The following is a 27,279-nucleotide window of genomic DNA, read 5'->3' as shown; positions in this document are numbered from 1 at the left end:
CTGAGGTGTATAAGGGTTGAGCAAGCTGAATGCTGATGGCATTCTTCCTCTTGCTCAGACTAAGAACCTGAGGGGGCATAGTTTCAAATTGAGAAAAGATAGTTGTAGAATAGATGTGCAGAAATCTGCCTTTAGCCAGCGGGTGGTTGATTGGTGGAACAGACTTCCATCTTTTGTTGTGGAAGTTTATAGCCTAAATAAATTTAAGGCTGAGCTGGACAGACATTTGGAACGAATGGAGGGGTGAAATGGGAACTTTTTTTTTTTTTTTTTTTTTTTTTTGGCTGATGCTGCATAAGCTTGCTTTCTTGCATTGTATGCCTCTACTAATGCTAATGTAGTTGCAGATCATACAAGGTTTTTGTATGATGTTATTTCAAGTTCTCAATTTTGCTGGAATATTTGTTATGAGTTGTTTAAACAAGAGAATACAATCCAACATTACACTCAGACATCTATTATGATGAACCACTTTGTCATTAAAAGTAATACTCAGTTCAGTGTTTGCTAGTTTACTGTTTAGGTGAAAGCATGAAACTTTTATTTTCTGTTTATTTTCTGTGAAAAGCATGAAACTTTTCTGTAGACTTCCATTTGGGAAACTCTGCTCCAGAATCTCTTCCGTTCTGCTCAGATGTTTGTGCCCCACAGATAGTGCCAAATCATCGGCGCAGCACAACTTTCTGGCATTTGTATCAAAAGATCGAAATATATAAGTTGAATAAAAAGAATAGCCAAGACTGAGCCCTGAGGTTATACACATTGTTTAACTTCCTCTCTCTGCTATTCATATCACCTGAGATAACCTGAAAATAATTGTTACTGAGCATGCTGTTTAAAAGTTTTGCTACTGTTCTTCAAGGAACTATTCACTGGAATATTATCTATTATATATTATCCCTCTTACCCAACGGTGTCAAAGGCTGCAGTAAGGTCAAACACAACAGATGTTTTAAGTTGCTTTTGAAATTCTACTTCTATGTGAAATGTCAGGAAGAGGACTTGATCACAGTGCCACAGTTTGGTCTAAAACCTGCTTGATCTGCTGGTACATGCATGTTCTAATATAACGTTACTGATTCTATTGTAAATTAACCTTTCAAGAAGTGCATAGCAGCAGGGATATGGGTCTCTTAACTTTCTGGTTTGTCATTTGGTTTTCCTGGTACTGAAATTATTTTCAACTTGCAACCTCAGTAATGCTAAATGAGCTACAGGATGGCAGCCGTTCTAGCTCAATTGATAAATCTCTTGGCTATTTCAATACTTGGCATCACGTCCAGAGTTTGCCACTGGGTATGAAGCACACAAAGAAATAAGTGTGACATAAATTTTAATCAATCAATTAACATTGGTTACAATAAACGAATATCACAATGAAAATAATACTGATATGATGCCACAATCTGGGCATTTTGGAAAGCTCTGCTATAAATTAAGAACATTTGGAAAAAAATGAAGCTCATTACCATTAGTATAGGCATACGATGCAAGAAAGCAAGCTTAAGCAGCATCAGCCAAAAAAATTAATAAATAAAAAAACTCTCCCATTTCACCCCTCTGTCCAGCTCAGCCTTAAATTTATTTAGGCTATCAACTTCCACAACAAAAGATGGAAGTCTGTTCACCCACCAATCAACTACCTGCTGGCTAAAGGCAAACTTCCACACATCTATTCTACAACTGTCTTTCCTCAATTTGAATTTATGCCCTCTCACGTGATTATTCTGGGCAAGAGGAAGAATCCCATCAGCATTGAGCATGTGCAAACCATTCAAGGCTTTATACACCTCAATCAGATCACCTCGCAGGTGCCTAGTCTCCAGACACTGTAATCTGCAAAACTTAAACCTTTCTTCATAAGAGCAACCCTTCATTCCATTCACTAATCTTGTTGCCCTTCTCTATACTCGTTCCAACAGCTCTACATCCTTCTTAAAATGAGGTCTCCAGACCTGTATAAAGTATTCAAGGTGTAGACTGACCATTGCCTTATACAAGGGAATAATTACCTCCTTATCCCTGCTAGAAAAATTCCTGTGTATCATTGACAATACACCATGAGCTACTCTTGCAGACCATCTGCACTGCTCAAAAAACTTCATATTTGCCTGTACAATTACCCCCAGGTCCTTTTCATTCTCTACCACTGTCAGTGTAGTAGCACACAGTTAATACATTACTCTGGGGTTACTGCCTCCCATATGTAGTACTTTACATTTGTCAATGTTAAACTTCATTTGCCACCTCTCAGCCCAACTTTTCTAGATCCTCTTACAGCAGCGTACTCTCATTAGTATCATTAACAACCCTGCCAACCTTCGTATCATCTGCAAACTTGGACATTAAGCTTGATATACCATCATCAATATCATTTATAAATACAGAAAACAACAATGGAGCCAACACTGAATCTTGAGGGACTCCACTAATAACACTAGTCCACGAAGAGCAGTGCCCATTTTTTTTTTTTTTTTTTTTATCATATGATGTGAGCAATATACGAAGGAACCAGTTTTTTCCAGCTTCCTTTGTGTATCATGGCCATGAGGTCCAACCGGGAGAGTACAGAACCATCGTAATATCCAAGGCCAAGGTGGGATTCGAACTCGCGACCTCTGGGTTGCCAGGCAGGCACTTTACCCACCGAGCTAGCCTGGTCGGCCAATGTCCATTGATTACTACTCTCTGTCTTCTCCCACACAACCATCCCTTTATCCACAGCAGCAATTTGCCTCCAATGCCACACTGCTCCAATTTGTGCAGTAGTCTCCATGTGCAACAGTATTAAAAGCCTTTCTAAGGTCCAAATACAGTAAACCCCAGCTATTCGCAGTATCTGTATTCGCTGTCGCTGATTTAAACCTAAAAAAATGTGAATTTTAGAGCGCCGTGAACATTTTCAGCCATAAAAAAAAAAAACATGGAGTACTCTGTGGACAGGGCAAGATGGTTTTAGCTTTGACCAATCCACAGAGTACTACTCTGTGGACCGGTCACAACAGCGCTCAGTGGATGGGGGGTGACAAAATCGCGAGCACGGGTGTTTCCCCACTAATTCTTGTTCAGTATGTGTAATGCGTTTGTCATGGAAGGTTTCGTCTCTTGCTTTTAACTAATGTTTACAAAAGTGAAAAATCTACCGTTTTGCAGTGTGTTGGTGTAAACAGACTTTTTCGAGCATGTTAACGTTAAAAGAAAGTGACCTTATTGTGGACAAGTTCTTTTCTAACCCTACAAAAATATGGCTACAAATAACAAGGGAATTGTGAAAAGATCAAGGAAGGTGATGACATTAGCGAGTAAAATTGAATTATTAGACAAAATTTCTAATGGTGAAAGTGTGACTTGGTTACAGACCAGCTTATATCTATCATAGGCTTCCATGTCGCCCATTAATTTATATGTATCTCATGCATTTTTCTTCTGTGCCACATGTCTCATTAGTTCATGACATCCATTTAGGCCTAAACCTTGAACAATATTTCTTAGTTGGTATGTAAAGCCCAGTAGCTTCCAAGATTAATTCTCTGAATGCCTCCCATTTTGAATTTGCTGTTGGTAACATCATCAGTTGATCCTGTTGTGGGTTGGTCACACACATTAACAAGGCTTTTGTGGATTTATTGGATGATTGTTTTCTACATTAGCATGTTCGGGAGGCAACTAGAGGTAGTAATACTCTTGATCTGATTATCAGTAGTGATTCTTCATGCATTAAGAATCTGCAGATAAAGTAACCACTAGATGGCAGTGATCACAGTGTATAATACTTTTTTTATTTTAATAATTACTAAATGTAATTATTAAAATTGAGAACATAAGATTCAATTTCTTGTTTCTGTAATGTTTCTTAATAATGTTATTAATATAAAAGCATATTGATAAAACTCTTCAACTGAAGTCTGTATAGCATCAGGTTTTTTTTTACTTATTTTTATTTATCATGATCATTTTATTAAGATTTTTGTTTACAAAAGACTTATTTTTCTATTTTTTTATAGATTTACTTGTTATATAATTTTTTTTAATTTTGTGTATCCTGACTGTGCACAAACGGTACAATTATACCTATGATTTATGTAACTGCAGCAAACATTTTTATAATTCATTAATAAAGGGATAAAACAAAGAATCAAACATGTCCTATTCTCATTGTTATTTACATACATTTGTTTCAATAAAACCCTCAGGATAAATTGCTGATATCCATTTTTCAAGGAAATCCATTTTTACAAAATAAAACTTAGTCTCAGGCTGTACAATGACAATCATTTCTATAAAATGGGATATTACAACATTTCATAAAGTCAAATGCAATAGCTCTGAACATAGACAAAACAATGGTTCATGAAATTAATATCTAAATTAGTTTGAAATATATTGTGCACTAGAGACCTTGATAAAAAAAAAAAAAAAAAAAAAACTGGACATAACATATATATTTCATAGAATAAAATGTGTCTCATCTTATTGAAATTAGTGTGGTGATTCTCTTTAGCAGAGCTGTACAATGACAGTCTTAAACCTGGAAAAGTTCCAAGAGAATGAAATGAAAAACAAGTAGTACCATTATACAAAGATGCTAGTGCTAAGAAAGAAAACTTGCTTGGGGGGGACACCATTCAGCTGGTTTATTTTAGGTGCATTAGTCAAGATATAACAACAAACAAAGATTTCAGAAATATGGATCTATAAGTATGAATAACAAAAAAGAAAGATGTGAGTAATGTAGTATATATGTATTTTGTCAAGTAATTTGATAGAGTGCTATACAAAAAAGCTTACAGGAAAAAACTAAAATACCATATTGTAACAAAGCAAACACACAGACCTTTCGTTTTTACCAATGTTTAAATATATATATATATATATATATATATAAACTGTAACAGAAACAGATGCTATAAATAATGAAAACCTGACACAAATTATATACAAGGTGTTTCAAAAGTATGTACGAAAAATTCAGTGATGCATTCCAGGGTCCAAAATAAAAAAAATAATAATAAATAATAAAAAAAAACATATAAAGTGTCAGATTTCAAAAGATTACAGTTATATATAGCTGCTTGAATTTAAAAAAAAAAAAAAAGCTATGGAGTTCTGAGTGGTAAAAAATAATAAGAATAATTAAAATGTATCTAGTATGAGTATAGATTTTATTAAGTATGTCTCTGCTTATTCTTAACCATTCAGACCTCCATATCCATTTTGTAAAATTTAATACAGCCACCAGTGTAAACAAAAAATACAAATACTTATTCAGTTTTTCAATAATATTCAGTTACCTAAATCAAGTCAGCCTGACACAGCTGAGTGTTCAATGCAGAGTATGGTAGTACACACATCTGAGTTAACTGCAGTTCGAGCCTATGTGCCTGCTAAATATGATTACTGATAATATTCTTGTTTAGATGGTTAGTTGTAAACTCCTCTGACTGATGTGGTCATGCCAAAGTATATATAAACAGAACTTTTTCTTTTTTTTTTAAACAAGACAAAAATTCAAGAGTATTAGTCCATTAATAGTGTTAAGAAATTCAGTAGTGGCTTAGCGAGTGTCAGTCTACAATATTCTAAAACAATCTAGTTCCACATTCTAAATTTCAATTCATAATATAAGATTCATGATGACAGAGTCAACTATTTTTCAGTAGTAATTTGTATTAATACAAATATACATGATAAAAAAATCAAAATTTATTTGATTTCTGTAGCATTTTGTAAATTTGTCCTGAAATATTTCTTAACTATAACTATGGTTAAAAAAGAGCAGCCAAAAATACTATGACACATGATACAGACTGTTATGACGCCTTTGTAAATTCTGCCAGTGATTCCCTTGAGTCAAGGGAATTTACTGCATGTTCAGGCTGCGCTATATATTTGATAGTCACTCTTGCAGGCAGTCACCGTATAAATGATGAATCATTTCTGTATACTAAATGCAGAGAATGACACAATCTAAAATTAAAACTTGGAGAATGAATAGAAGTAACTGGGTCACTGAGTAAGCAGGTTGATGCCCTACAGCAGATTAAAACTGGAGCAATGACTCCAGCATCTAGCTGATATGCCAAGGGATGAACTCCTGATTTAGGTTCCAGATATGAAACATAAAAAAAAAATAAATAAACTGCTTTGGTTTAACAGGAGTTACCTGAACATCACAGGATATGTGACATTAATGTTAGAGAAGAGTTTCAGGATTAATTCCCTTGAACTCGAGAAGTGCCAATGCTTCTCCCAATACACAAATGTGGGGAAAGAGATGTGGAACAGATCAGTAAATACAGTAAAGTTATTTTAATATTTTAACCTCAGTGGCAAGGAAGATCATGGAGTCTCAATGATCAGAGATTAGATATCATTTTGAGAAGTATAATATCCAAAATGGATTATAGCACAGCTTTGTAAAGGAGAAATCTTGTTTGGCCAACCTGATAAACTACAACAAAGTGGTCACATATGATTTAGATACAAAAAACAATTTTGATATTATATTCTTAAACTTGAGAAAAGCATCTGACATGGTTCCAAATGGGAGTTTGCTGTACAAGATGGAGTCGACTGGGACCCAGGGCAAGATCCTGAGATGGACTGAGGGATGGCTGAAGAACAAGAGGCAGAGAGGTGTTATAAATGGTCATTCTTCAGAGTGGGTAAGGGTTATAAGTGGAACTAGTCTTGTTTCTGATCTTTAATGATATAGATGGGGAAATAAGGAGTGCAATGTTAAAATTTGCAGATGATATGCAAATAACACTGAATTTCTTCAAAATTTTTATCAATTACTTCATCATCACCTATATCCATATCCCTGTGTACTGACAAAAGAGCCAGTCTTACTAGACAAGCTTCCAGCTTCCAGAGCAGGTCGTGGGGTCTTGTCTTTGATATACAGAAATTTTGCAAGTAGGGTGGTTAAGAAGGTGATTATCCCCTTATATAAGGCAATGGTCAGGCCATGCCTTGAGTACTGCATACAGGTCTGGAGGCCTCATTTTAGGAAGGAGGTAGAACTGCTTGAGCGAGTACAGAGAAAGGCTATAAGATTGGTGAGGGGGAACAAAGGGATCCTCTTACCAGGAAAGGCTTAAGTTCTGCAAATTGCAGTGTACGGAGACTAGGCACCTGCGAGGTTATCTGATTGAGATGTATAAGGCCTTGAATGGGTTGAGCAGAAAGACAGTTGTAGAATAGATGTGCAGAAATTTGCCTTTAGCCAGCGAGTAGTTGATTACCAGCACAAACTTCCATCTGTTGTTGTGGAAGTTGATAGCTTAAATCAGTTGTGTCCAACCTACCTCCAAGTCGGATACGGCCTGCGCAGAAATTGAACGAAAAACAGTGTTTTACAGTCTTGCCACTGCGTGTGCAGGTATGCGTCAAGCTAGACTGTATCAAACGTGTTCATGTAGCCCAGTGCAGTCATATGTACAGTAAATACAGTACATATCAATATTTTCATATTGTGAAATTCTATTATTTTGATATAACTTGTTCATTGTATTGAATTATTATTAATTTGCACTGAATTAAAAAATCATCCTTAAAACATTCCAAAAGAGGAAAGTTGATTTGGAGTGTTGTGTTTTTAAACACGGTGAATTAAAAACTATTTCTTCAATCAGCATAACAAAAAAGAAGTGTTTGGTATGTAAGGAAACTGTGTCATTCACCTTAATATTGAAAAGCAATGATCCTTTTCAGGTTGTAAATTTTCTAAAGTGAGCATTTAAAAGCAAAAAGTAAGTTTTTTTTAAAAAAAAAACAAAAGTCATATTTTTATAATTTTAATAAAATCTAAAAATGGTATAGTTTAGGGCTAAAGCCTCAGATTACATAAATAGTTTAACTAATGTACAAGTTAGTGCATTTGCATCATTTCTGTACATAGCCAACTAAATAAATAGTTATAAATTGGCATCATTAAGTATATCTCATATTGTGATTATCATGGCAACTCGTCGTGAAGATATCACAATATGAGATATACTTAATGATGCCAATTTATAACTACTTATGTAGTTGGCTATGTACAGAAATGATGCAAATGCACTAATTTGTACATTAGTTAAACTATTTACGTAACCTGAGGCTTTAGCCCTAAACTATACCATAATCTAAATTACTCCACACCATCAGGCATCTCTCATATTGTGGATTTATACTTTGCAACTGGGTTGTCATCATTGCAACACCAGGGTACCTGCCCACCTACTGATGAGGAGCCAATAAGCTCCAAAACGGTGCCGTATGAGTGATGATATCTGCTGAGAATAAGTAACAATAGTCTTCTCCTATGGTGAAGTGTTACTTATTTCAGGTAGTGCAATACCATGGCAACTCATTGTGAAGATATTCACAATATGAGATATACTTAATGATGCCAATTTATAACTACTTATGTAGTTGGCTATGTACAGAAATGATGCAAATGCACTAACTTGTACATTAGTTAAAATCTAAAAAATAAATCACTGACATAGATTTGTTAATAGATAGAAAATAAAGAACAGTAACATGAAAATAGAAACTTCCTTTTACATGTAACAATATATGGAAAATGTAACCCACTAATTTTTCTCAAATCACTCAGTGCGGCCCACAAAACAAATCTAACTTTGAATATGGCCTCTGTAAAGGAAAAGGATGGACACCACTGGCTTAAATAAATTCAAGGAAGAACTGGACAAACGTTTAGAGTGAATGGATATCTGAAATGGGATTTTTTTTTTTGGCTGATGCTGTATAAGCTTACTTTCTTGCATCATATGCCTCTACTAATGCTAATGTCTCCGTAGGCTGGAAACACTCCTTTCGACTGCTGCTGCTGTGGAAACAAGAAGAACAACTAATATTTTGAGCAGAACACATATATTACAGGAATAAGCTTCCGTCGCAAAGAGGATGCTTCGATGGCAGTAGTTGACAAGCTTTTTTCATTTACTGTTCTCCATTTCATTTTCCACAGCTCATATTCTCCACAAATAACATTGGGCATTCCTGGTAAATCATGTTCATAAAATTTTGAAACTAAAGTAATACTTCTGAGTTCTTTATCCTTCATGACTTGTGCGGAAATGAGGCACTGCAGAGAAACAACCGTCTCCTCATAAGTCATGAACCTTTTGGTTAGAGAAGTAATCGGGTATTCACATATAAAACAAATATTGTTATCTGATAATACTCTTTGGGAGTATCAAAAGGCACACTGTCTGTTTCTCTGAATTCCACATATAAGTGGAACTAACTCTCCTATGTTCAATTTTTTCGCAACGTGTTTGACTTCACTGTCGATGTTCTGTTTGAAGTTGTTCTGAATTCTTTCTCATATCTTTTAGTACGGTAATAATGTGGTAGATTTGCACTACAGCATTTAACAAATCAATTTATTTTGTTTGAAAATATTCTGAGGTGTTGTAAGTTAAAGATAGCAGTTTACTCACAGCAAAAATTGCAAATAGAAAAGAAAACATGCATATGCTATTTATTAATGCATTTGACTTTTTTGATGAATCATTCATGTGTTCTAATTTAATGGTTTCAAAAGATGAAACAATTGGTTTGACAAAGTTTTTGAATAACAACTGCCAAATTCTGTAAACCCAACAAATTTCACACAAAGTCTTTACTAGGGTTAAATCTGAGTTTGGCTTCATTTCCTTAATAGTATTTTTAGCACAGAGGTTCATTTGCAAATAAAGGAAAAAATTTTACAAACTTCAGAAAGAACACAATGCATTTTGGATATCAGCAACTGCAGTATAGTTGAATAAACAAAGATTTAAGCAAAGTGCTACAGAGTGCGTGTATAAAGCCTTCGGGTATTTTTCTCTTAGAATGGCTTGCACACTTTGAAATTGTCCACATGTACCTGCTGCTCCATCATACAAAGGTTTTTTAAATTGAAGCCCACATCTATTAATGTTTTCTCTATTACAAAAGCAAGTGAAGTGCCAGTCACATCGGTTACTGGGACAAAGGTGAGGAAATCATCTCATAACTTCATATTTTCTTCATTAACATACCTAAACGTAGCAAAAACTGCTGTGTGAGAAAATTTTTGATTTATTAACCTTACTCACAATTCTTGATTGTATAATGTTTCCACATATATCGATTATGCATAATGTTTCCAAATATATTGATTATGTATAATGTTTCCACATATATTGATTATGCATGTTTCCACATATATTTATTATGCATAATGTTTCCACATATATTGATTATGCATAATGTTTCCAAATATATTGATTATGTATAATGTTTCCAAATATACTGATTGTGTCATTTTGTACTATGGAACTTGTATACATTGTGTTGCCGTCACTTGTTTTTAAATATTTCTCCAAATTTTTATCTCCGACATTTTCACAACATTGCAGCAGAGTGTGAAAGTGACCATCATTTTAAACTGGTTCAGCAGTGGATATCCTTCCAGAATCTTTATGGCTTCAAATTGCCAGCATTCGTATACCACACATTATATTAGAGGCACAAGGTTAATTCTATTTTGGGTGATGTCCTGCCTCCATTTTTAACTGCGCTGATCAATTATCGATTTTTGCTAATAATTTTGGCTAAGTTATCAGCAGTGACTAGTGAATTTTTATGATATTTTGTATGTTTGTGTTTTTTAAAAATAATTTTACAGTTTTTAATAGTTTACGTGAGTGATTAACCTGTGCACCAGGTTTAAAAGAGTAGGCTCGTGGAAAAACACATGATATTTTCAAAATAGCCCTTCTTTCAATTGCAAATAACTCATCCATTTATACATTTACAGCCATGTAGCTGAAATTATGGAGTAAAACTGCTTTCAAATTGTCCTTGAATGAATTAATGAAAAGCCTCCACTGCTCGGGGCAATGCTCCAGATGCAACTCTTTCATTAATTCCTCAACATTGTTACAATAAACCAAAGGACCATCTGTGAAGTAATAGGTCATTATGTTAGACTGCCTCTTCCTATAAAGACACCTTGACACCCTTTTTAAGAAGACTCCACTGCTGAAGCCGTGATCCCAGTAACTGAGCCTTGGTTTTACAGAGTTCCAAATCTCTGATCAAATCATTCAATTCTGCCTGAATGATTATATGCAGCTTTGCAGTATCAAGAGTTTAAAAGTCTGGATCTGTACTCATTATGGATCCTACATCTTCTGGCGACTCCTTTTCTGATACTGAATCAGAGTCAAGTCCATAAGTTTCGGGTGCCTTTGGCAATAGCATTGTATCATCATGAGGAACCAGCCTTAGAGCAGAAGGTATGTTGGAATACGGTACTTTATGCTTAGATTTCTCAGAAAAACCAGAAATAATGATTATGCAAAAGTAACAATCATTTGTGGTCTCAAGGTTCCCACCATATCACCAAAAGGCATCAATTCATGACTACCTCTAAGCCAGCCTCTTAATGTACTTGAACATGAGATATAGGAAATCTTTAGAGCCCATATTTTATCTTGATCTCCGACCTGACATCAAAAATTGAATTCATAAGCTTTTCTCACAAGTTGTGACAGTGGCTTCGCTGCAACTTTAATACCACTTCTCTGCAAACGTAGCAAAAGATATTAGGCTTATTTCAGCAAGAACACAACATATTTCATGTATGGTCAAGGTACACACACACACACACATAAGAACACAATTAAGAAATTGTAGATTTTTATTTCTAATTTAAAAACAGTTCACAATTTACAGTAACGCACACAACACTTGTTTACAAACACAAATTCACTAAAACACTTGTTCACGTTGTTTACCACTCACTCTCTGAAACACATACACTTTTTTAAATACAAAAATGTTTGCTTGGTGCAGAATCCATTCAAATACATGGTTATTCAAAATGAAGTCCGGGGTTTCAAACAATTTTGAAACAATTATTTCAAACAAACAAACGAAACTTGAGATGTTATGCGTTCTTTTGAGATGGCTACAAATGATTATGACACATGCACTTTCCCCAAAAAAAATTCTGAAGCCCCGGACTTCATTTTGAATAACCCTGTATGTATGTGTGTGTGTGTGTGTGTGTGTGTGTGTGTGTGTGTATATATATACACACACACACTACATATACCAATAGAGAAATTTCTAGAAGGCTCACAATTTTTCTAGAGAACACTATCAAAAGGTCTAGAACCTTCCAAAAACATCCCGACCTTTGTTCTGCATGTAACAGTATTCTAGAATACTTCAGAACATTCCAAATGTTGTAGAAAACTCCCGAATGTTCTAGAAAAAAAAATTTTTTTTAAATAAATAGATAAAAGAGATGAAAAAGATGATTATACCAACTACAGGTCTTGGTTTTCAGTCATTAACCTATGATATTTGAAAACTGAGGGTGATAAGACTTTTTAAGCACATATCAGTTTTGAACATATTTCCTATGAGAATCTGTCAAAAAATGTAAATATTGACATTCAAATTTCACGATTATTTAATGCAAAAAAAAAAAAAAAATTTGTGTGCGCCGAGAACGCATAGCAGAAGTTAAGCAACCAAGCTTACTTCACATAAACTTGGTTGCTTGTCTGAAATCCTGTCTTGAATTTATCAGTATAGGTCCCAAAACTTGATGATCTTTATACAAGTAAATATCTTGGAGTAACGGTTTTTTTTTTAAATATATTATATATCTTAATGAATAATAACCATACATTAGATGCAATCATCTAATGTATGGTGATGAAATGGAGTCATGAACTATGTGTCACTGAATGGTTAGCTGAACACCTGCCTGGCCAGAGGATGATTTCAGTACATGGGAATTCTTGTCAGAAAAGATTCCATGGCATTCGGTGAGATCTATTCCTCTACTTTAATCAAATCTTTCACACATCAAAAAGGTGGATTCTCATTTGCAGTACACCACCATGTGGTACTGCAAATGAGAATCCCAGCAAGGCATAATGACTAAAGTACCACCATGTAGTACTTTAGTCATTATGCCTTGGTTGCTTACATCTGGGACTTCGGGGATCCTTCCTTCAAGAATGACAAGGTTACACCCAACTGTGAAGACCTTATGCATGGCTCTCCACCTTACCTGTAAATCTATATGAACCCTTGCAGCCTGTGATCACCAACACTGTCTTCTTATTGTTACTTTGCACCTCATCCCATCACAGTAATGCCACACTGTGTTAATAACTAAGAAATTAAAGGCAGATTACACTCCACGTAGGCTGAAGTGTTCATTATTTCGCCAATTTCCATTTCTTGATAAACCTGCACACCATACCACTAAAAGAATATTTAAAATTTGGAAGCTTCGATTAAATAAGGTTGAAAATGAGAATTCAACCAGTAGGCCTACACAGAGCAATGTTGCTTAACATGACAATGTGTGGCCCCACTACAGCTGCATAACCTTGGCAAGGATTTTTTTGAAAAGCTTCAGTTCTGCAGATTGCAACGTCCACAGACTAGGCACCTGCAGGATGATCTGATTGAGGTATTTATGGCCTTGAATGGTTAATTAAGCTGAATGTGAATGGAATTCTTCCTCTTGCTAAGACTACACACATGAGGAGGCATATATTTAAGTTGAGTAAGGATGGTTATCATAGGATAGATGTGCAGAAGTTTGCCTTTGAAGCCAGCGAATGGTTGATTGTCGGAATAGGCTTCACCTGGTGTTGTTGTGGAAGTGGATGGTTTGAATAAATTCAAGAAAGAACTAGACAAATCCTTAAAGGGTAAGGATGGGTAAAGTGTGTCTGTGTGTTTTTTATTATTATTATTTTTTTTTATTTAATGCTATATAAGCTTGCTTTCTTGCATCATTTGCAACTACTACTACTACAACAATAAAGCAGCCTAATTATCTATTAAACAGTTTCACATAGCAGCAAGATAAAATCATTCAGGTTCTCCGAGCCACCTACTTGGAATGTCTGTAGTATACAATGCTCATTAGGAAGTAACTGCCATCTTGCAGGGCTCAAACAAATGAACAGTATAAAACACAACAGATAGGCCTCAAGGCATGGTGAAGTGCAAAGACACTGAGATACGACTATCGTGTCAAGGCAGTTGCTCCAAGGCAACAGATATAACTCTGATGAAGAATTTAAAGTAACTTTGAAGAGCCGGTTGGCCTCTCTGCTCAAATAATTTTACTTGAATGGCATGCAAAAACGTTTCAAGCACTGGACAAGTACTGAGGTAGGTGGGGCATGTGTAGAAAAATTATATATCAAACACCTCATATATGAAAGACAGACTTGATTTTTACTTATAGCTCACCTCATTTCCACTTTCATAAAAACTATTTTTAACATTTTTGGAACAGGAGTTAGCATTTCATGTAAATGCTGCCCAATTCCACCAAAAGTATTTAACTGGTATATAATACACTGATGGAAACGTACTAAAATGCTGATGGAACTGATATTCGGCTGACACTCAACCAAGTGGACCTAATTTCGGTGAAGTCCAGTCAGCCTGTGACATATCCAAATCTTCTGCTTGCACCTTCACTGAGTTTTCTCTTTTGCTCTCAGCATTACTTTTTCTTCCAAATAGCTGTTCACTCTGCACAAATTGCAAATCCACCCTACCATGGAATATTGTTCCCACATCTGGGGCAGTGCCCCCAAAACCTCTCTCAGGCTTCTAGATTCCATTCAGAAGAGGGCAGTTAGGTTAATTAATGACTCCTCTCTAACAGAGTCTCTCCACTCGCTGTCTCATAAACGTACTGTTTCTGCTCCATGCCTTTTCTACAGATGCTTCCATGGGCACAATTCTTCTGAATCAGCTTCTATAGTTTCTGCACCCTCTTCCAAAGCAGTCAACATACTTTTACTGTACAACTTCAAACTCACAGAACCAACTTACCACCCTCTCTCTTTCCTGAAATAGTGGGTCGGAAAACTGCTAGCTTGGGGTGATTCACAAACTAAAAGGTTAAAAGTAGCCACAGGCAGAGGTGAAGGTGATTCTTGCACAACTTCTATTAGAATAAGTAGTGACTTGGAGTGAGGGGGTGCTGGGAGTTTCAGGGACTGATGGCAGTCATTGTGAAACAGGTGGGTATATGGGATGTGTCAGGGTAACTAGGAATAGGTGCATGTATACCAATGCTAGAAGTATAGTAAATAAATTTGATGAATGTGAAGTGGTCAAGACATCAAAGGCGGATATTGTTGGGATATCAGAGACATGGTGTCACACTGATATTAGGAATGCAGAATTGGAATTTGGGGAGTACAATGTGTACAGAAAGGATAGGAAGGGAGGTGGTGTCTTGCTGTTAATTAAGAAAAACAAAATCAAAAGAAGTGCATCCAGTTGATATAAATGAACAGTGCACTGTTGAGTCAGTTTGGTGTGACATCAGCACTGCGAAAGCAAAAATAAGAGTAGGAATATGTTATAGACCTAACGACTCGAATGAACAATTGTACAGAGAAATAGAGTGGGCTAGTAAATCAGAATGTCTTATAATGGGGGATTTTAACTTCCCAGAAATTGAACTTGTGAGTTGGTCACTCACATACTAGTAAGACTTTTGTGGATTTATTGGATGATTGTTTTCTGCAGCAGCATGTTCGAGAGGGTAATACTCTTGATCTGGTTATCAGCAGCGATCATTCGTGTATTAAGAATTTGCAGATAAAGGATCCACTAGGTGGCCGTGATCACAGTGTACTGATGTGGGATTTACTTAAAGATATAATTAGCATGAATTGTTGAGGAGGCTTCCATCCTGCAGTGGGTTGATAATGGCTGCACTTTACTTTTTTTTTTTTTTTATAATTACCATCAGGGGTAAAGGAAAGGGTTTTTGCTTCCATAAAGGTAAGTACAGTAGTCTCAGACAGTTTTTAAATTCTCTACAGTGGGATCAACTGACGATGTTACCAACAATAAATTCTAAGTGGGAAGCATTCAAGGAATTAATCGTGGAAGCTACTAAAAGTTTCATACCTATTAAGAAATATTGTTCAAGGTTTAGGCCTAAATGGTTATCAAATGAACTAATGAGACTCATGACAGAGAAGAAAAATGCATGGAATGCATATAAATTATCAAGCATCTCAGAAGCCTATGGCAGATATAAGCTAGTCTGTAATCAGGTCACAAAGGAGATTAGGCAGGCAAAGGCAGATTACAAGAAATCTTTGGCAAAGGATGCTAAGAAAAACAGCGAGGATTTCTTTACTTATATAAACACTAAAAAGAAGGGGATGAATCTGATTGGTCCACTTGATATTGATGGTTCGACTGTTGATGATCCTGCTCAGATAGCAAACAAACTGAATGAGTATTTTGCATCTACATTCACACACGAGAGGTTATTAAGGTTTGAAAATGGCAGAAGGTTATCAAATTGTAGCAGGGTGCTTAAAGATTTTGTAATAACTGAGAACAAAGTGGAGGAGAAATTGTTGAAGTTAAACATAAGAAAGGCACGTGGGGTGGATGGGATCTATCCAGTTATATTAAAAGAGGCGGCAAAGCAACTAAGCAAACCCTTAGCCATAATTATGAGAGCATCCTTGGACTCAGGCGAGGTCCCCACGGACTGGAGATATGCAAATGTATCCCCAATTCACAAAGGGGGGATAGAAGGGTGACACGAGTAATTACAGACCAGTTAGTTTAACTTCTGTTCTGGGTAAAATAATGGAGTCACTGGTTAAAGATGCATTGCAGGATCATCTAGACAAGGCTACAGCAATAATTCAGACACAGCATGGGTTTGTTAAGGGAAAGTCTTGTCTGACAAATTTGATAGGATATTATGATGTGGTTACAAAAGAACTGGATGCAAAAAATAATTTTGATATCATATATTTCAAATCATGGTTATCATGGTTTGAAATTTTGATATCATGGATTTCAGGAAAGCTTTTGACACTGTTGCGCATGGAAGACTATTTTACAAATTGGAGCAGAATGGTATTAAGGGTAAGTTGCTACAATGAATAAAAGGATGGTTGAGTGGGAAAAGACAGAGGGTGGTAATCAATGGGTGCTGCTCTTCGTGGACTAATGTTATTAGTGGAGTCCCACAGGGTTCAGAGTTGGGTCCACTGTTGGTTTGTATATTTATCAATGATATTGATGAAAGTATATCAGGCATAGTGTCGAATTTGCAGATGATACAAAGGTTGGCAGGGTTGTTAATGATAGTAATGGCAGTGTGCTACTGCAACAGGATCTAGATAATTTGGGCAGATGGGCTAAGAAGTGGCAACTGAATTTTAACCTTGACAAATGCAAAGTACTGCATATGGGTATAAGTAACCCCAGAGAAACGTACCAACTGTGTGGTACTACACTTAAGGTGGTAGAAAATGAAAAAGACCTGGGAGTAATTGTGCAGTCAGATATGAAGTTTTCTGAGCAATGCAGACAGGCTGACAGGGCAGGTCATGGGGTTTTGTCAATAACATATAGGTATTTTTCTAGCAGGGAAAAGGAGGTGACTGTCCCTCTGTATAAGGCAATGGTCAGGCCATGCCTTGAGTACTGTGTACAGGTCTGGAGGCCTCATTTTAGGAAGGATGTAGATTTGATTGAGCATGTACAGAGAAGGGCAACAAGATTGGTGAGGGGAATGAAGGGATCCTCTTACCAAGAGAGGCTTAAGTTCTGCAAATTGCAGTGGTTGGAGACTAGGCACCTGCACGGTGATCTGATTAAGGTGTATAAGGCCAGTAAAGGATAGTGAAAGCTTAAAAAGGTGTATAAGGCCTTGAATGGGTTGAGCACACTGAATTCTGATGGGATCCTTCCACTTGTTCAGATTACGAACCTAAGGGGGCATAAATTCAAATTAAGAAAAGACAGATGTAGAATAGATGTGCGGAAATTTGCCTTTAGCCAGTGGGTGGTTAATTGCTGGAACAAACTTCCGTCTGTCGTTGTGGAAGTTGATATGTTAAATAAATTTAAGTAGAAACTGAACAGACATTTAGAGGGAATGGTGTGATTTTTTTTTTTTTTTTTGTCTGATGCTGCATAAGCTCATACACTTGCTTTCTTGCATCACATGCCACTACTGCTACTACTACTTTTCTTCTTCCTTATTTATTCATTCAAATTCTGTTTCCTGGAACAACCTTCCTTCATATGTATTTCCTGAAAATTACAATCTACAGAAGTCCAAGTTCAATGTCAACAACTTGTTTCATCTTCCCAACCTCTAGCCCATGCAGTACTAAATACTATACATTCTAATACCTCTCGTGCTTGGGGTTCTTATTAAAAAAATAAAAAATTAAATTTTTAAAAAAATACTGTTTTTGCCTTTTTTTTTCCATTTTCTCTTGTAATCTTATTAAAAGATGACTTGATAACCATGTACAAATATATCACATTTGTTTTGTTCATTCCTTTGAGTATGTTTAATGCTGCTCAATGTAAAAAAAAGCAAAGTTTTTTAGAAGCAAATAAAGAAAAAAAAACTTACTAATTTGATGGCAACATGTTCATTATTATAGAGATTTTTACCTGAAAGTAAAAACAAAATTATATAAGTCTACCTTTACTAATTATAGATTCTATTCTATGAATTGACGAAAATAATAACAGTTCAAATAAAGATAAAAATTCAATAGTAAAAATTTAAAACAGTCTTACAATATTTAAACTGAAAACACTTACAATATTTAAACTGAAAACACTTACAATATTTAAATTGAAAACACTTACAATATTTAAATTGAAAATGATACATCAGAAAATTGAAATATCAATTATAATGGCTAGAGATTAACTATTTTGTTGATCAAAACAAAATGCAAATCAAATTTTCTACATTATTTTTAATATATGTAACACAAACATAGATAAACAAATTTCATAATTAGCATATCTTTACTGCAGTGTTTCTCAACCATGGTTCTGCAAAACATTGTCAGATTGTGTGAGAAATCATGGAACAAATAAATAAATTTTAGAGGTGGTAGATGACTTTCATCAACCGGTGAAATACCACCACTTTGCTTATTGGAGGCTTGAAGTGGTGAAACCCATGTTTAGTCTCTAGAGCAAAGTTTCTGGCATCCCCCCCCCTCCCCCTATACTTCTCCTTCAACCCATGCACGGTACTAAGTACTATAGGTTTTGATACCTTTCGTGTTTGGGGTTTTCGTAAAAAAAAAAAAAAAAACACATTTGGAAATGCTGTGAAAAATTCCAAATAAACCTCAAAATATCAGGGAGAATTTTTGTCTGGCAATTCTTGAGTAATCTCCATGCACCACCAACTGAAACCCTTTTTTTTTTTTTTTTTTTTGTTTTGGTCAGTTCATAGTTAAGGTTACATTAGTTGTACTGTTAAATATTGAAGCAGAGCTACCAAGAAAAGAGAAATGCTTACATCAAAAAAAATCAAGAAAAATAAGATGCAATCGTGGGATAATCTAATCTCCACAACAGGCAAACACTGATCCCTGGGGAGTGGTGTACAAAATCACCACAAACAAGCTCCCCAAGGGTGGGGGGGGGATGAACAATGCCACAAAGATGCCACAAGGTACAATAACAAAGACATGGAGGGACTCCACCACCAATATCCTAAATGTAATATTCCAGGAACCACATACACTAATGCTGCCTAAGCAGCAGAAAATATGTGATGCAAATCAAAATTACACAACACAACAGCAGAAGCATCCTTTCACTATGGATTAGCTACGGGCTGCAGCACTGAAAATTAGGAACAAAAGATGCCCTGGCCCGGACTTGATAGAACCATAGATACTTAAAAAGACTGTGAAATACGAGTCTGAACTCCTCCTCTATCTCTTTAACACCAGCCTACAAAGCAGGGAAACATCCAACACACTGAAAGACAGCCAACCTGAAGCTGATCTTAAAAAATCTTGCCAAGGAACCTGACCAACTTGACTCATACTGTCCTATAGCCCTTCTTTCAGCCCTAAATAAATTGTATGAAAGACTACTTCACAGCAGAATACTAGCCCACTACACTGCAGCAAACCTCACAAACCCCAATCAATTCGGGTTCAGGCCTGGTCTGTCAACAATTGAAGCCATCCAGAAACTTCAGAATGAGGCACAACAATGTACCAAGGAATACTTCCTCACCATCCTGGTTGAATTTGCCAGGGCATTCAACTAACTTTTGATGGCCAAGTGTCCTCGCCAGACTCCGGGTTGCAGAGACCCCAATTAACCTCTACCAGAGCATCATGACCTACCTCAAGGATAACAGAATAGAGGTAGTCATACCATTCCAGAAAATTTGTTTGTTATTTGTTTTTAGAAGCATTAGCAACTAAGGCCATATAGCTCTAGGGATATGCTGTGGTCATTCTCTGACCTTTCCGCATCCTCTGTATTTGGTGGGCACAGGCTCGAACTCCAGTCTAATCAAGAAGCGTGTGCTACACACTGCTGCTCCTGCCCACCTGGCTATGGAGGCGCCTTCCAGAAAGTGACAGAGCATCCACAGGGGCTGCTCACCAGGATCGGTCCTGGGGCGGCTCCTGTGGAACACAGTCTTTGATGAATTTCTTGCAATGGACCTGGGGGGGGGGGTTGGATCACAGGCCTTTGCTGATGACCTAGTCCTGACCATGGCGGTGGACTCAAGGACTAGCATGACTGGAGGACTTGACCAACCACGTGCTGGGGATCCTGCAAGAATGGATAACGACACTGCCTAAAGATATCATCAATGAAGACTTGCTCAATTCTACTACACACTTGATATCAAAAGATCACCCCAAATTAAGCTCCAAGGGAACATGACAAAGCTGATGAAGCAAGTGAAATATCAACTTCCATCTTTTGTTGCAGAAGTTGATAACCTAAATAAATTTAAGGCTGAACTGGCACGTATTTGGAACGAACGAATGGGTGAAATGGGAGCGGTTTTTTTTTGGCTGATGCTGCATAAACTTGCTTTCTTGCATCGTATGCCTCGACTAATGCTAAACTCTGACTTATCACAGATAACAACCTCTCCTTTAAACTGTACCACCTATACTTAAAAGAAATTAAGAAAATACATGGCTATGATTGCCAGGGTGTCAAGGCAAGACTGGGGGCTAAATAGACGTACTCTATGTCTGTACTACAATGAAGTTTTCATCCCAGTGATCACCTACAGAGCACCCATCTGGTACAAGAAAGTGATCACCGTGGTTAATATAAAATTTCTCGACACTATACAGTGAAGACCTGAAGTTCGTGTACTGCAGTATGTTATACCACCTTTCCAAAGGGAAAACAACAAACCTGATTGGATATACCACAGACCCAGCAAATGCCTGCAATACAGAAAAGAAGCAAATGCTGATGCATATACAGCACGTTTTTTTTTTTTTTGGTAGTTGTTGGCGCATGGCTTCTGTGGCCATAGTGTACCTCCCAAGGTTTTTGCAGTACTTTTATCCAAGCCCGAGGTGGGATTCGAACCCGCGACCTTTGGGTTGCCAGGCCGGCACTTTACCCACCTGGCTAGCTCGGTCGGCTACAGCACATGTGGCAGAACCATTGTCCGCATCCACAAAGGGGTAAGTTACAAAAAATATTCATACCGCACATAGAAAGAGTGTATCCCAATTACCCCCCCCCATGATTTTCCCCAGGGTTAAATGCAACCTTCTTGCTGATGGGGCACGGACCGAAAAAGGGCAAACTTCCAGCGCTTGGAATTATTGAAAATGGGGCATGCACCTGCGGCGAAGATGAATCATGGAAACACTTTATGTAAGAATGCACTCTATACGAAGACTTAAGATGTATACTCATTACGCAAATCATGTACTTGCCTAAAAACCGGGAACACCAACTCCTTGAATCTGAGGATAAATATAAAGCCATCAGCAAATATGCACAAAAACTATTTGCAAGAAGAAGACAGCGAGTGGCCCCGTAAAACAACATGGGAACGCGCTACCAGCACACAGACAGACACAGTCAAGTAAAGGAGACAGAACCATGGAGCTGAGAGAAGCTGCTACCTGATGATGCAGGGAACCACAAAGCAGAACTACAAACCCAAGGACTAAGAATTAAAGTGCACCCACCTCGTTGACAACCACCACCAACAAACTGAAAGGACAAAGGTCCCACGAGCAACTGCAAGACCCTCACTGAACTTTGTCTTTCACTAAGCTATATCAGACTCTGATCTCCACCCACTCTCAAGTGACAGCTGGATGGGAGGACACTATCATGAGGACAAAGAACCTCCCAGGCCTCGCCTACCAAAATATGTCCACAGATGAAGATGACTCCACCTACAAATGGAAAATGGATGAGACTGCACCTCAAGTCCATCCAAAGCCTATATGGCCCCGACCACACCGGATGGGAACCTGGTCCCATGAGTAACTCCCAAATTCTGGTGACCCAGATAGGAATAACATAACGGCAAAAGAGAGCAGTGTTGCTGTATGGCAAAATTGGCTTTCCTGACTGCGCTCCCGTGCATGGTCCTATCTTCCCCCCCCTAGTGAGGGGAGGAGACAGTTTCCACAGTCTCCTCCCTTTCCCGCCGCCTCCCCATTATTCGCCTGGTGAGGCATGGGCCTGCCTCACTAACAATCTGGAGATGCCTTCTCTATCATCCAACATAAGGGGGGCAGCTGAAGGCTGTCTTTCACCCCCAGCCTTCAGCTTCCCCCTTCACTCTATCTATACGCCAGTACATGTCCCACACTGTAAAATACTAACAATGTCTAAATTAAACTACGTACACAAACTTTTAGGCCTTACAAAATCTAGTGTCTACCCTTAATATGCTCTTTTTTTTTTTTTAAGGCCCTAGCCACTGAAATCTCAGGAAACTAGGTGGCATGGCCTGCCAGAGTAAAATATAGAGCTACTGGTCTGCCTCCACAGGGCCAAGTGTGGGCAACGTTGGGCCCCAGAGGCTAAATGGTAGAAGAACAAAGATGCATAACACTACACTTACAAAATCCATGAACTTTTAAATATCTGGCCTTTGCAGTGAACTGTTACACCCACAAAGAAAGCAATGTTGAGATGGGAGAAACCCCTGGTGCTGTCAGACACGAATACACATTACACTTGTTACAAAGCCACCTCATCAGTGGCACAGAAAAGCAACCCCTGTGCCACCAGGAGAAAAAGAGCAGCACCAGTGAACACTCTGGAAGTAGTGTCCATATTTGTAAGTCACATATTGTGAGAATTCTTTTTTCCTCTCAACCACTACCCAGAATTTTCCACATTTCTAGTCTTTATCTCTCTGCTATCAGAATGTTTGAAGTGCAGTTCCACAGATCACAGTAATAGTGATACTCAGAATGATTATTTTTTTTTCAGTAACGATTTCATGAACAGCATTTAGTGGATACTACAGTTATTCACTATTTTGTAGATAAGTCTTTGCGTAGTTTTGTAATTAGGTTTTTACCGAAATTGTGACTGTTCTTGTGTATCTAAAATCCTACTCACATAAAGAGTATTTTCATATGGCTGTTGAAGATTGAAAAATATTGAAGTATATGAAAAAAAGGTGAGTCGGTGAAAGAGGCCTGTGAAAATTAATCAAAATTATAAGAACCAAGTATGAGTAAAGCAGGAAGAGAAATGACTGATATTAAAAAAAAAAAAAATTCACCTTTACAATGACAGTTACTTGGCCATGGGTTTTACATATACGCTTGTTTGTTATTTTGGTTTTTAGGAGCATTAGCAACTAAGGCCATATTGCTCCGGGAATATGCGGTGGTCATTCCCTGACCTTTCCCCATCCTCCGTAATTGGGGGTGACGGGCTCGAACCCCGGTCTAATCAAGAAGCGTGTGCTATGCACTGCTGCTCCTTCCCACCCGGCTATGGAGGTGCCGGGTTTTACATAGACTGGAGATGAAAACTGTCACATTCCATTACATTACACAGTGGGAAAAAACTAATAAACACAGCTATGACCCTGACCAAGTTAAATTGACACTTTGCTACTAATGATGTCCACTTTTCAAAATAAAACAGTTGATTACTTTTAATGACTTTTGGATTCACAAGGAAAACAATGTAAACATTTTGAGAAGAAAGTAACTATAAGTGAAAAATCTCAAGGAGAAAGTTATTTAGTAACATAGAAAATGCAGTCTCACTATTGCTGAAACCTTGAAAATGCCTGCTTATATAAAAAAAAAAAAAAAAAAAAAGTGAAAACAAAGTTAAGCAAAGACAAAGAATTGGAAGTTCCTATTTCTAATGATACTTCAGTAGGCACGTGGATGACATATCACATGATGATATTGAAAATGTCTTGTCAGAAATACTAAAAAATACTATGCTCTACAAGCTGAAGAGTCAACAGACACAAGTAAAGTTTAGCTGTTGGCATTCATGCAATTTGAAAATGACGATGAAATAAAGGAACATTTTTGTAGTAAAAAACTGCCATAAATGACTAAGGTCAGAGGTGGATTTCCCATGAAGCTAATGAAGCTTAAGCTTCAAGGCCCCTCACTTAAATGGGCTCCCTTCCAAGGCCCTGAGAGGTACCCTAGCAATGTGTTCACATGGTTATACATTTTTGTAGAATTTACAAAAGTAAGATATTTTAACTACAATCAGTTAAGACTGCTATCTCTCTTTCCACTCTAACTTAGCCTCTATCACACTTCTATCTGTAACTTTATTCAACAAAGTAAAACAAGTTCTGGGCAATTGTTAACTTGCCATTGAACAACATTCTTGGTCAGGCATATGACAATGCACCTGTTATGAAAGGTGAAGAGAAAGGGCTGCAAGCACTCTTTAAAAACATTAATAAATAAGCAAAATATGTGTCGTGCACAGCTCATTCCCTTAATCTCATAGGAGAAAAAGCTGCCTCCACAGTACCTGAAGTTGTTGAATCCTTCGGTATTTTGCAACAGTTATATGTTTTCTTTTCAGAAACTGCCAACTTGGATTTTTCTTTAAAGAGACTAAATGTAACAAGATGGTCTGCCCATTATAAAGCTGTTCAAGCTTGCAACTTTGGTATAACAAAGTTTTAAGGACTCTAAAATATATTTTCGAAGACGCGGAAGAGAAACCCGAACACAAACGAGATGCAAAAAGTTTATTCAGAAAGTTGATAAAGCTCGAATACACCATTTTAACTTTTGTCATCTTTAAATTTATTTATTAAAGAACTGAGAGAAATTTCAGATAAATTAATGGAATATGAAACAAAAGCAATAAAGATGAGCGATGAAATCAATAGAAATTATTCTGACATCGAGAAGTGAACTGTAACAAAAAAATTTCAGATCCTACCAAAAGCAGTAATTCATTAAGAGGAAGAGATAAATTTCAAAGAGAAGTAATGAATAGGCTCTTGGATTATTTGATACATATTCTGAGAATTCTTTTCTCCTGTCAACCACTAACCGGAATTTCCCACATTTCTAGTCTTTTCTTTATCTCTCTGCTACCACAATGTTTGAAGTGCAGTTCGAACATTCTGGTAGCAGAGAGATAAAGAAAAGAGATAATTAATGAAGAGGAGTGAATCATATGAACACAATGGAAAAAGATTTAAATTTCTTGCTGATTTGACACGAAATACTGACATCAACAAAGATAAAATAAAACTCATAATATGCTACTGCAATGAAGATATTGATGATAAAGTGGTTAATGAGTGCCATCAATTCAAAGAGTGTTTAAGATTAGTCACTGCACAAGAAAACTTGAAATGTCCTGAAACCTTATAGCTCATATATGAAAGAAACTTGATAAAAACATTTGACACAGATCCATCCTAAAAATTTACATATCATTACCAATAATCAGTTGTGAAGCTCAAAGAAACATTTCTAAACTATCAATAATAAAAAACAAATTTCGATCACCCATGCTAGAGGAAAGACAGAATTATCTTTCTATTCTCTCTTTAAAATATCTTACTCAAGCACAATGTCTTTCTTCTCGCTGTAAGTAGAGCTTGTCGAACTGTCTCTACAGCTGCTCTGAGGGTCCTCAGTCATCGACTGCCAATCCAATATGAAGTAATGTTACACTATCTTTCTAATATTGTAGAAGAAAAAACGTTCCTGCGATTGTAAATGGTATAGCATATAATACTGACCTACAGGAAAATGTAGACATTAAAAGAATGAGAAATGAATGCTGCAGAGCTTGGCAAAATACCTGGTCTACTTCTACCTTGGGTAGGGAGACCTTTAGGTTTTTTCCCCGAGGTTGCTGATTATAATAAGAAAATGGACTGGTTCAATCCTGGCTTATATGATACGTTTCTATATACCAGTCATGGCAGTCTTATCTCTATAAATTGTTCTCATTCGGATTAAGTAACACTCCTCTCTGCAGTTGTGGTGCTCAAGAAACTGTTCAGCACTTCGTCTTTCATTGTCCTCTCTATGATGATTTAAGACTGGACTTTCAACTTCTCACAAATGTATTCAATTGCTCTGAAATGCCAAGACTAGTTACCTGTCCTGAGTATTATGCTGCCTTCTCCACCTATGCGGAGAAAATGTTTAAACAGAGAAAAAGAATTCTTACTCCTGAGGTTCAGTAAAATACTAACCTAATGTTAATTGATAGAAAAATACCGCCGTCTATCAGTTAGTTGGAAAGATTTTACTGTTTGTTTTTTTTTGAACTTTAGATGGAAGGGTTTAGGGCCCTTTTTATTGTTTTGGAAACCAGAAATTGTAACCATTCTTTTGAAGTATAAATCTTTGTAACAATCAGCTGGTTGTTGGGGACTGATAACCTTGGCTTGTTTGTAGACTGTTTCCTTTTTTGGATTCTCTTACCTGCTGGACTCCAAAGTCCAGTGTTTATTTTGTATCATTATCATTACCATTGTAAATAGCCTTTATGTATCATCATCATCATTGTCTATAGTTGCTTTAAATTGTACACTATGTATACTGTTACCTTTTAGTGGCAGATAGGAGAAACCCTGGAGCCTGCAAAACTTTAATAAAATACTTTAAATACTTTGTCCAATGCAGTCTACAATGCATTACAAGACACAGTTCAGATATTTTAAATATCACCTCAAGAAAAATGTTGCAGTAGCACACAACGTTATTCAACTGGATTTGACAATGTCTATGACTCGAGGAAAAAAGAAGACTGAAAACCATTTTTGTGTCTAAATAGCAGACAGATTGGACCTCTGCCAACATTGGTGGTGTAACCTATGATTTATTCCAACAGTTAAGAAGATTGCTAAAAAGAATTTACTTTGGTTTTCTCAGAGCCTTCAAGCTACCTTTCTTTTAACTGGACATGGTAGCCACAACAGTAAACTTTAAGTTG

The 27,279-nt window shown here is 36.8% G+C and overlaps 1 protein-coding gene across 12 annotated transcripts in view; it reads right to left on the bottom strand.

The window, feature by feature from the left end:
* Positions 1-27,279, bottom strand: part of gish (casein kinase I gish) — a 220,753-nt gene that overhangs the window by 127,873 nt on the left and 65,601 nt on the right. For 10 of the 12 annotated variants that reach the window (XM_090373936.1, XM_090373935.1, XM_090373940.1 and 7 more), the window contains exon 2: positions 18,452-18,492. The exons of the other annotated variants lie outside the window; for them this stretch is intronic. In XM_090373936.1, coding sequence (XP_090230062.1) covers positions 18,452-18,492 — 41 coding nt within the window. The remainder of the gene's footprint in view (positions 1-18,451; positions 18,493-27,279) is intronic. 12 annotated transcript variants of the gene reach the window in all.

This window comes from Mastigoproctus giganteus, chromosome 5, assembly GCF_048544385.1.
Source record: "Mastigoproctus giganteus isolate SK-2022 chromosome 5, ASM4854438v1, whole genome shotgun sequence".
NCBI lineage: Eukaryota > Metazoa > Arthropoda > Arachnida > Uropygi > Thelyphonidae > Mastigoproctus > Mastigoproctus giganteus.
This window is presented reverse-complemented; position numbering and strand designations above follow the sequence as displayed.